The 12,406-nt window shown below is 32.8% G+C and overlaps 1 protein-coding gene across 4 annotated transcripts in view; it reads right to left on the bottom strand.

Moving 5' to 3' along the window:
* The window catches only part of KCNJ3 (potassium inwardly rectifying channel subfamily J member 3), a 153,969-nt gene that overhangs the window by 138,916 nt on the left and 2,647 nt on the right, over positions 1 to 12,406 (bottom strand). For 3 of the 4 annotated variants that reach the window (XM_059393987.1, XM_059393986.1, XM_059393988.1), the window contains one exon: positions 2,383 to 2,599. The exons of the other annotated variant lie outside the window; for it this stretch is intronic. In XM_059393987.1, the coding sequence (XP_059249970.1) occupies positions 2,383 to 2,599 (217 nt within the window). The remainder of the gene's footprint in view (positions 1 to 2,382; positions 2,600 to 12,406) is intronic. 4 annotated transcript variants of the gene reach the window in all.

The raw sequence follows: 12,406 nt of genomic DNA, 5'->3' as shown, positions 1-12,406 counted from the left end.
TGGAAAGTATTCTCTGCCGGTTCATCGTTACCAAAACAAAACAAAATAAAGTGAAAAGAAAATAAAGGAAAAAAAGAGGAGGTAGGAAATGTTAAAATCTGCAGTCTTAATGAATAATTTTACGTACAAAACTACTAATTACCTTATATAGGACATTATTTATTAACTAAAATGCTCCGAAATCTGATGAAGATGTATCAGTTAAGTCCATACGCAGGTATATTTTCAAAATCTCATAAGATGTCCATGTAGCAGCCAAAAATCAAAAGGTTAATGAATAAAGAAACCTTAGACGAATCCAAATTGAGACATGTTCTACAAAATACCTGGCCTACGCTATTCAAGTACATCAAGGTCAACAACACAAAGCAAGGTTGAAGAACTATTCCATCTTAAACCTGAGGAGACAAGTAAACAAGCAAAGAGCATAATCCTTAATCTGATGTTGAACGGGGCTGTTGGGATGGTAGAGGGTAGCTACAATGGCAATTACTATTTCCAGATGAAATCTGAACATGGACTGTGAGCTAAATGGTAGTATTCTATCCTAGTTAAATTTCTGAATTTTTTTCTGAATTTCACTGTGATTTTGCAGGAAAACTTTCTCATTCTTTAGAAACACAAACTAGGGATAAATAGGGAAAATTAATTGATGGATGGATGGATGGATGGATGATAGATCGATCAATCAATCTATGGACTGGCCTAATGAAAAATTTCTAAGATTGTCAAGTGAATCAAAAATCTCACTCATGTCAGTGATCAGAATAACAATACATAATTAGTAAACAGGTATATCAAAGATAGAGCCATATGCTATAATAAATAAATCAATAAAAATTGCAGTATCTGCGGTTTAAGCCCTAACAATATATCATTACTTCATTAAGTGAGATGAATAAAAATTAAAGATGAAATGTAAAGATTCATTGAACTAGAACCTTTTGCAACTGTTTTCCTTATTTATCAATAGATGGTATATTAGAAATATACTACGACCTCATTTCAGTTTTGAGTTACAACAATAACTGGAGGATTTAAACCATAAAATAGTCCACAGAAATCAAATTGCAGATATACATTGCTGATTTAAATCTTTACTCATTGTTCTTAAAAATCTTAATTTTTAAACTAAAGCACTAATAATAATAAAAATAATAGTAATACAGCAAGCAGCTTTGAGGTGGTTATTATACCATTCTTACTTTACAGAGAAGGAAAAGAAGCTTATACAGATTAACTATCTTCCTCAAAATTGAAACAGTGTTTGTTAAGTGATAGCTGTACAAAGAATAAAAGGCTTGCTTTCTCCTGCTCCTTGAACAATACTTTTATACCATGGTGGGAGATTTTTTCATTACATAACATCTCCCACCTTAGTATAAAGCTTGAACATGTCCATGTTACTGCCAATGTTACTTTCAAAATTGCTATAGTTTTACATAACAATTAGCATTTTAATATTGAAGTGACATTGGTAGAAAAAATGAAAGCTAAAATATTTCTTGCTTTTTCATTACTTGTAGAAAGGGCAAAATTGAAGATACACATACATGCATGTATACACGCACTTTGTGTGTGTGTGTGTGTGTGTGTGTGTACGCGTGCACGCACACATGAGTAAAGATGTACAGATATTGGTCTCGAGTATGTAGCAAGTTCCAAACCAACTGGGCAATACTCAGACGCCAAGTAATATACTCTGATTTATTGTTTCTTTCCTTTGTTCCTGGCTCTCCCCCACAGTGCAGCAAATTGTAAATATTTGGGACATACCAAAGTTTATAGTCCATCTTAAGGAATAACATATAGCACATAACTATACCGAAGCAGGAGAAGAAAAATATCTTTAAAAATATTTTTGGTCAAGGTTCAGCTGAGGAAATCTACTGACCCACTTTGAAATTAAAATGCGGCTTTAGCACAGACACACACAGGGAATTTTCCACTGAGGTTGCACATAGTAGCATATCAAAGCTTTACCAATGACACCCCGAATCACCATCCCCAAGGCAAGAATATGCATGCTGAGTTTAGGCAGCTCACTAATTACCCTGAATTTATTTTAACCTTACATTTTTTAAAAAAATTATGATTATAGGAAATCCAACTTTGCAATTAGACTAGAATATCATAATCATTTCTAGGAGTCATCTGTTTCCTTTTTTTTTTCTGTATTCTTGAGTTAACATTACACATGCAATGATCACAACAGTAATCTTCATTTTCAAAGTGTTATCAACTTAATGTCACAAAGAAATAAGTCAATATTTTCAATATTGTGAGCTGAGATATTTCCACCAATTCATGATAGATACTGTGCTATAATATAATGTTATTATAGAACAAAGAAATGTGATGACAGATCTGTGTTTTACTCACCAGTGGTTTCCACAATGCCTTCTAGGATGACGACAATCTCGAACTGTTCAGTTTGCATGCTTCGCTGCGATAGGTCATAAAAGGGGCTTTTGGCATCGATCACGTGGCAAATTGTGAGGGGGGAAACAAGAAAAAGTTGATCTGCCCCTGTACTAAAACCTACATCCAGTTCAAGTTGGTCAAGGGGAAGGAACTCACCCTCAGGTGTCTGCCGAGACTAGACAAGCACACAGAAAAAGAGAAGAAATCACCACTTGTACTGAAATTTTCAAGGCAGCCCAACAGTAATTTACATCATTGCCAACATTCAGCACTATCAATCATCTGCAACAAAATCCAAACAAATCATTATGCAGCTATGCTCTAGCAAACGGGCCGAAATCCCACATAGCTCATGGGGAACATACATGCATTATTTATAATATACGACTTACTATAATTATCATTCCCTAACTCATGAGCTTTGGAGAAATGCCTGGTCCAACAATGGCTGTTAGCACAAACTGTGGAACCGAGTGTCCATGTGCTACTGCTTGACATAAATCACTTCAGGGTAACTCATTGCATGCCAGATTTGTTTCCCTCACAAAGCAAATAGATAGGCACTTCTTAAGGGAGTTTGTTAAAGCTGAAAAAGGTTGATCGTAATCTCAGAAAAGATTTACTGCACCGTTACAAAGCAAACCAATAATTTTTCTAGGACTCTTGAAAAGTAACAGATAGATATAAACCTTGATATGAAAGTGAAGATGATATCCTATTATGTTATGCACACAATAAGTCACATAATACAAAGAAAAGGCATATGTTGTTAGATGATAGCGCTCGAACTCCCAATACCAAACTGCATTAAAGTTGTTTAGCTCTCTATTTATTTCGTGAATTTTAAAACATAGTGTAAAAGCTGTGCTACATTGAAATTTTTTAAACAAAATGCAATTAAAAATCTGTATTAGGTAAACTTTCAGTTTCCTAAAACTTTCATAAGGTAGTGGCGTTCGGTATAGGTATACATCATTATAAAACACTTAAATCGCTTACATGCAAAACTCTGAACGATTACCTAAAAATGACGATGAACAATTAGCAAACCATGAAAGTTAACGTCTTTCCTTTCTATTCGTTCTTATTTTATTTTCCGTATCTGTTCCTTATAAGGATCATATAAAAGCACATATTTGTTTGATTTAAATGATGATGCTGGTAAGATAAGGGTTAAATAGTTGCATACAGAAAAACCTGCAGCGGGGTGGGAGCTAGCTGATGGTCAAATGGGGCTTGGAAGAATCCAATATATTTAACAGAATCTGCAAAGCTCATTTACTGCACAAAACGGAATCTATAACACTAGTCTGTGCAATGAAGTGGTAGTGCAAAGACAAAATCCTTACTTTTGGTAAGGTCAGTGTTCTAAGAAATACCTTGGCTTTTTAAGCGGAATCAATGAGTCTGAAAACACTGAGAAATATGGTTTAGTGAGCTGTCCTCTGTGGCTAAACTAAACCAAGGTAGTGGTAGACGGTTACCGCAGCAATTTTAGACTCCCAACAGCAGAATCAATTAGGCAGGCTATTTTGTAATTAGTGATACTCGGGAATTTTATTTGTTTAGAAAAAAAATCCAGTGAAAATGGTGAGAATATTTTTCTTCTATGCCTTTTGAGTAGTTGACTAAAGAAGAGTAAGAGAAAAGGGGAGGGGTAGGAAGAGGAAGTAGAGGAAGGAGAAGGAGGAGAAGGAGAAGAAGAAAAAAGAGAAGAAGGAGAAGGAAGAGAAGAGGAAGAGGAAGAAACACAATGATTAGTGACAAGAAAAAAAAAAAGAAAAAACCCATGGGAAAACCTAGTAGTCCAAAAATAAAAACAGTAGCTCTAACAACCAATGTTGGAGAAAACTAGACATTTTGAAGCCAGTAGCAGTTAACTGTATTTCTAACTTATTCCCAAATTGGTAAAATATGAATGAGACCAGATCCTTCCAACTAGAAAACGGTATAACAAATATTGATTAATACTACAAAATAAAAGCCAAAACAAAACAAAAACAAATAAAAACAAAACCCTGTGTCATTTTTCCCTCACCTAGTAAGAAACAGGTGCTATATAAACACAAGGTGGTATTCTGATGTTTATAATTAATGAACAGAATTTGGGCCGTTTCACTAGCTATTCTACGGTCTGCTTTTTTTGTACTAAATGAAAATGTTCATAAAAATAATTCCTTAAAAACTCAGTTTCCCATTTATTTTAAAATAATTCTCCCCCCAAAGATGTTTTTTTTTCTTATTTATATATATGTACATATATTCACATCAAAACTAAAATTAATCTTCCTTTTCTTGTGTGTATTTATACCTGTGCCTCATTCTAAATGGCTGTAATCTATTAACTTTCATATTTTCTGATCATTCAACAAACCATGAAGAGAAGTGGCCTAGAAACAAGCTATCAGGAGAAAGCCAACCTAGAATAAGAAACGTTTCATTTTTAGCTAGCAGTTAACTCATATATAGGTAATTAAGACTCAAATATATAAAAATCTATTCCATTCAGACTCCATATATCTTCTGGTTTTAAAATCTTTTATATATATACAAAATTATACCTATATTCCTCCTTCCCAAAATGCTTTATATTCCATCCAAGTCTTAGCAGAAACAAAGTTGACAACTGTATCTATTATGTGACGCTATGCGGAAAGTAACACTTTCGTTACTTTGAAAGATATTTTCCATGCTTACCTACTTTTCAGATGAGTAAAATTCCCTGCATATTCATTGAAAATTATTTTCTAGTGGGTGCCATATAATTTATCCTTTCTTTAAATGATTCTGAGACACCGCAGATATCCACAATTTTGTCTTTTGAGTCGTCCTCCTTTGTGTTAGGCCAACAAACATTTCAGCTATCAAAATGCTTACCTCCCTGATTTTGGTTTGCTTCTCTGACCCTGTAATAGACTGGGAAGCCTAGTCATTACTGTCAAGTAAACAGGAAGCTCTTCTTTTAGAGGAGTGAATGGTGTGGTTTGAATGTGGCAGGTGCTTGGAGTACTAGAATTGTCTGAAGTCTGAGCTCCTGGTTAGAGCAAAGTTAGCTTATCAGTGCTCAGCCAAATACAATGTTCCAAAAACCTGCATATGCTTACCAGATACACTTTCAGAAGCATGTTAGTTTTAATTCTCTCAACTTGGGTAAGTAAGAGAACTGTTCAAGAACTGTGATCTATACACGTAAATGAAAAGGAAAGCAGAAAGAAAGGAGTTATATATGTACCTTCATATAATTAAAGTGTGATCTGTACCTTGAGTATGTGATAAATCAATGTCACTAATATTTCATCAGTTTCTAGTTTTCCTATTTAGCTATCAATTACCACATTTCATCCAGGAATTTTGACAACAAGCAGAAAAACTACAGGAAAAATCAAGCTAACCTTTCTTTATTATGTCTCCTTAAAAATTATGATATAAGAAGAGATCTTTCATTAACAGAGCAGTTTGCTGATGGTCTACCTGATCTCCTTTAGCTCTATAGGAATGCAGAATCCTATAGGAATACTATAGGAATGCAGAATCATGATCATTTCCAAAGTAAAAATGTTTAAACAGATATGGTCAATATCAATATAATTCCAAATAATTGTTATAGATTAAGATTAATGCTAGTAAATTACCAAAATTCCTAAAAATCTGATAACTAAGGTTGACTTTGATGAAATAATCATTTAGAATCATAAAATGACTGAATAAGAAAGTGAGAAAGAAGCACAAAAACAAAAGAGTTCATGGAAAACTGGTAATTCTTAAAAATTTAGCACACAATTTAAAAACACAAGGACTGAAGAATGACTTCCAGATGACTTTTTTATTTTCAATTGTATGGAATGTGGGAAGGAAATAAGGAGAACCTTTCTGGTTGATAGTATTATAGCAATTTCTGGGAGATAAGAAAACAATTTTAAAAATCTGAGGCTTAAAGTTTATTTAAATTTACTGTATAAAAAATTATAAGTAGAACATGGATTTTTGAAATGGTTTTGTACTACTAAGAATGTGGCAATAATTTCTAAGTTATTCTTCATTATAAAAAATAGCTATGTAAAAGTATTTCGATTATATACATTTTAATTATATGGAAATGTGGATATGTGTAAAAGCTTATGTCTCATCTTATAGTCACATGTACTGATTTCAAAGAAGCGGCTAATATCAAATGACTTTGAACTCCCTTAAAGTCTAAAAGAGGCCTACTGTATAATCAATGACAAATTCTGACTAAAGATGAAAAATGATTCAAAAGTCACAGATGCCTGGAAGGGATTATCAATGTCATGAATTCTATAGACAAATAGCTTTCATATTACAGATGAAAGACTATTGAGTACATGTCCAAATACGTGCGCGCGCGCGCGCACACACACACACACACACACACACACACATTTAGAACTGCCCTGGCATATCTTCCCTCTGTGAGATTTGTGACCATTTACCCACATTCATTCAAACAGGAACACTCCACCAATATAATCAATCTCTTTGCAGCCTCTCTCCCATCTCTCTAACCCAAAACACTGTTCTAATTATAACCATTGTTCTCTTTCCTAGCTTGGAGGGAGGCTAGGGGAATGCTGAAAAGAACATTTAATCACTACCATCTGATTCATCAGATGTTCTTCTATCATACTCTAAGGCTTGTCCTGTGTCCTACTACCTCCCACTAGTGTCTCCTGGAAAAGGATGCTGAGGGCCACTGGTCAGGAAAGAAAAAGACAAGAAAGGAAACCCAGATGGAGAGGGCAAGCCGTCTTTGCCTCCCATCTCCCACCATCTTACATGTATCTGTAATTTCATTTCTCCTCTTTAAATGTGCAGTGTGTGTGTGTGTGTGTGTTGAATATATACTGAAGTCACAAAGAAAATCACAAATGAAATAAAGTTGCAGTGCTATCTGCAAGCTAAAATTAGGAAATAAGCTAAAAGCAGGTACTAGAAAAAGAAACAAAAGTACCCTGTGACTTGAAGCAGTTCTGGCAATGGATTTTGGGACTCAGACCAAATTTCAATTCAGGTAGAAGAGAGTATGGACCTAGATTTTTATCTAGGCTACCTGTAATTAAATTGTACATTTCCTTCGACTCCGTAAGTTTGAAATTTCATCAATACTCATGTAGAAAAAATATGACCAACATCAAGTCTAAAATTTTAAAAAAAAGTAATGCTAAGATAATCATCCCATAACAATGTTTATTTTCATGAAAAGAAAGTACCTTATAGAACAGAATGTAATTTATCTTATAATAAATTATGTGAGGCTTTTATACTATTCAAATGAAAGAACAGCTTTATAATTCCTTGAGGGCCTTTTATGGAATTTATAATAACTGTGGACAGGATTTGTAACCCTGCATGCACATTTTCCTCCTACTCACCAAACTCCCTCAAATCCATCAAATGCTTTTTTCCTACTTCTCTTTATCATTTGTTCTCACCTACTGCTGTTAATTTGTGGGTCTTTTTGTCCCTTATTTCTGTTCACACTGTATTACCCTGAACACAAGCTACCCTGTATTTTTCAGGAAACATATTAAAAAATATATATTACTAGTATTTTTTGAAAGAATAAGAATTCTACTTTTAAAAAAACTTCTTAACCTATTGGAGAACTGTACTCATCTCACAAAAAGAAAAGCTAGACTAGGAACTGTGCTTTCTTTAAAGACATAATGAATCCACCTGGAAAAAAAATCACCAAACAATATAGGATCTATATTCTGGGAAAGAGTTCTGGGAAACTTGGTCTTAGGCTCCTTGAATATTTTTACTGACAGCTTGTATGATACTGAGAACAGGTGTTTATTAGGCATCCATTTGTGGATTTAATTTTTCTAAAGGAGGTAACAAATTATTTCAAGACCAAAATTAAATTGGCCAAGACCAATTGGTGAGAAAGAGTCAGTCATACAAAATAAAGTCACATAGAATCAAACACCTAACTACATTTCGGTGCATAGTATGAAATGAAGGCAAAGAAATAAAAATATGAAAAAATCATGTGGAACCATGTGGTCCAGAAATCACCATGGTTCAAAAATTAACAAAGGTTAAGACATACGAAGAGGATGAAGAGCTTATTGGTTTCAAAAACAATAATTTTGTTTTTTATTACATCTGCACTTGCTCACATTCATATGGGGAAACCAGATAGCTGTCAAAATGAGTATTCATATAAATATAAAATAAAAGACGTGAATATGAAAAGAATATATATGATATATCAAAAGGTGACTGTGCACCATTACCTTTCAATAAGTGAAAGTTAAGGGTTGCAAAGCTGCACTCTTAGGAAAGAAAGATAACTATTTGCAATGATTAACAACATGAAGAAGTAAATTATACTTCCATGAGAAAAATTTATCCTTATTTTTATCTTTTAAAATATGGATCCAACAATAATTGACTTTAAAATTTACTTTATGCAAGTGAATATAGTTTGTTTGGGTGCCTATATAAATATGTATAAATACATGATGGCTTCTGGATAATAAGCTTCTAAATTCTTGAACAATGTATCAACAAAGATCATTTAAATCTTCCCTTACAAGATGTATATCTAGGGCAGTCAACCATTCGTGTTAGATTTATAGAAAGGAGTGGTCAGATTTCCAAATCCTTTAAACTTACTACGAAATGACAAGGTCCAGAGTTTGAGCCATTAGCCTAAAGTCTTAGGCATTTTTATTAAAACTTTCTACTAGATGATACATTAACTTAACATGACCATGCTATTCATTAGTTCCTATAATTTAGAATTTTAAACAAGAAGGTAACTAAAATAAACTTAAAATCCAAATAAAACATCAATACGAGGATGTGAAGAGGAAAAGAGAAAGAATATTCATTTTAAAAGAGTTTTCTGAAGCTGTATTTATGATCAAATTACAAATTTCAAAGAATAACTTCCAATTATATTCTTTAATTTTTATTGAATCTGTTTTTTTTTTAATTTCTGAGCAAAAGAAAAAAAAAAAAAGACTGACCAATCCATGCAAAAAGTTGGAAGATCTATATTTGAATATCAAAATTAATTTCAGTATTTGCAAGCTTGAAAGACAGGAATAGAGTTGAAATAAAATTTGCCTTCACATAGGAGTATGTGGTTGGCTCAGGACGTAGAGCATGTTACTCTTGATCTCAAGGTCCTGAGTTCAAGCTCCCATGCTGGTTCTACAGATTCCTTTAAAAAAAAATTTGCTTTCATTTAAGTTAATAACATAGTTTAAAATAAGGCAGAGAAATTATTTTAAAAAAACTGTTATGAAAACTTAGATAATTCAAAAGATATAAGTACAAAAATTCATAGTAGCAAGGACAAGAAAGCCATATTCATGTTCTATCTTCCAAGAATAGAAAGTACTTTATAATCATTAAGAGAACTCTTATATTAATACAGATAAATAAACTTTTGTTCAAAAAATAAGAAAATAATAATAGAAAAATATAAATGAAATTAAATTAGATAATAGGAAGAACATAGACTATAATTATTATCATTGAATAATATGTTTTTAATGCCATAAAATTCCAAATATTTCTATTAAAAATATATCAATCCTATATTTTAAATGTCGAACAGGAGTTAAAAGGGGAAGCTAAATATGTGTAATAATATTTAACAAGAAAACTGCATAAGACTGATATCAAAACATTCCACTTATTACTATAAGATTAGGGTACAGCCTCTCTTTCAAAATATAGTTGGTTGTTTTAGGTCATTTCAATCTCAGTCCCTAAAAGAACATGAGAGTTAACTTATTAAAGACAAATCTCCCTTCTAATTTTGCTGAATGTTATGAGCTCTGTAATAAAACAGGACTCCTTTTTAATAAAGTCTAAGGAAATGACAAGAACTATGAGAATTCATTGTAATTACTATGGCTACAAGAAAAATCAACTCAAACAAACAACACTAAACTGGCAGGCTGAAGAACTGACTAGCCCTCGCATTCAATAGACAGCAGGACATCATTTCACCACAATTTTGTGTAGATATAAATTGACACTACGTTTCGAATAGTTTTACTCCTAGCACTGACACCTTCTAACAAATCAAAAGTAAAGAATTTTGTAAGAATACTATATATATCATTTTAATTAGATGTTATTTTATCACCTTGTGTTAATATAGCACCCTGCTCCAAATTTGTCAACACCACAAATCTTTTATTGTTTTTAATCAGGACACTCCTTATGGTATATGTGGTACATTGCCTTTACATAAGAACCATTTTCAGTGTCCTGAACCACTGTTAGACTGAATACTTCAAATTCATTGTACCTTTGTAAAGAACAAAACAAAACAGAACAACAAAACTCTCACACACACATACACACACAAAACAAACAAAAAAACTGATATGTAGATTAATTCTAATTATTCTGGCTTTGTTAAAACACAATTTAATAAAGTCTAGAAACATCTAAAATTGCCTCAAAAGATACTTATTTTCATAAATGACTATATATTTGAAAAACTAGAGAACAGCAGTGAATGATCTCTAAAGCCTAATTTTAAATGTCCAATATCCAATCAATATGGTAAACTATTCTTCAGTAAGAATCTCACAGTGACACATAAACAGGAGTTCCTTGACATAGATATTTACGCTGTAATAATGTGTTCCTATCCTCCATGTAGGCCTGAACTAAAGAGAGAGATTACATATCTTGATCTATTCATTGAAAGAGGCACATAAAACTAACACCAATGCAATAAACATGTCTAGAGACAACTGCTTAGCCTAGTCCAAAAAAACTCACTTAGTTCAAATAGTGGTCAATAACAAATGTGCTAAGTTACATAAAAACCTGTATGCAGCTCAGTAAAATTAATTATGAAGAACATGGCCTCACATCGTTTATTTAGTTACCTAAATGAACATGCACGTCAAAACTAAGTTGAAAATTTGCCACTAAGCTCTGCAGAAGTTAGTGTGTTTTCCTGTTTATAGTGTATGATGGGAAGTGACAGGGCAGCTGAGTTAAGGCTAACACTTTACTGAGCAACATGATGAAGAGGAATTCGGGTAAGATTTTATAAATAAATAACAAAATGACAGGCGAGCCAAACTTTTTTAGAGCACTTTTAACTACAACATCAGTTTAAGCTGTGTAAGACAACATACTTGCAGGGTGACATTGAAATTTCAAAGGCAAAATCTCAAATCTTCATCAGATTTTCATTTTATTAATGCTAAATTCTGAATCTGGCTATGGTTCCCTATGCAACCTCAGATAATTTTTAAGATTTTATTTGAGGTCCTCCTTTTCAATTTATGAAGAGTTGAAAACTACCTAAGGCAAATGCCTAGGAAAGTTAAAAAAAAATTTTTTTTATAAAAAAGTTGAATTGTAAATGACGCACAGAGAGAGAAGTGAGCTTTTTATTTCTTATTCCCAGGCTCTAATTGGATGAATGATAAGGGTGGGCTTTTCTTGTTTGTAGTGGTGCCCTTTAAGGACTAGATGGACCTTATTTTAGTAACCACTACATGAGCAATCTGTCTTAGCATTTACACTGCTGATGGTAAAAAGCAATCTTCTTTAATGGATGCTGAAAAGCTTCAAGTGAAATCTGTAATTGACAAAGGCTTCATAGAAACTGGCAATTAAGAACAAAATTAACAAAAGGCTCCACAGAAAAAGCACTCAAGCTTTCACAGAATTCTTCTCTAGGAAAATACTTAATAAAAATAAAAATCTGAAAGAGCCAGGTGTTGTTTCTTCCACATTATTAACTACTTTTCTGGTCACTGTGCTTGTTAAAAAAAGATGAGCATATACAGTTCATGTTACTGAGTCTAAAAACTAATCTGCCTGCTAATACTGTTAGGAGGGGAAAAAAAGATAAAGAAAAAGTAAAGAAAAGCCCTAAGTGAAAGTTCAGGCAAGTTCAGGACCTATTTCTTCAAAATAACAGCTGCTCAGTTTTAGTACCTCAAGATTAGTGGAATAGTGTATTGAC

Source organism: Mustela nigripes, chromosome 3 (genome assembly GCF_022355385.1).
Source record: "Mustela nigripes isolate SB6536 chromosome 3, MUSNIG.SB6536, whole genome shotgun sequence".
NCBI classification, from domain to species: Eukaryota; Metazoa; Chordata; class Mammalia; order Carnivora; family Mustelidae; genus Mustela; species Mustela nigripes.
The sequence above is the reverse complement of the archived record's forward strand: the minus strand, read 5'-3'. Positions and strand labels throughout refer to the sequence as shown.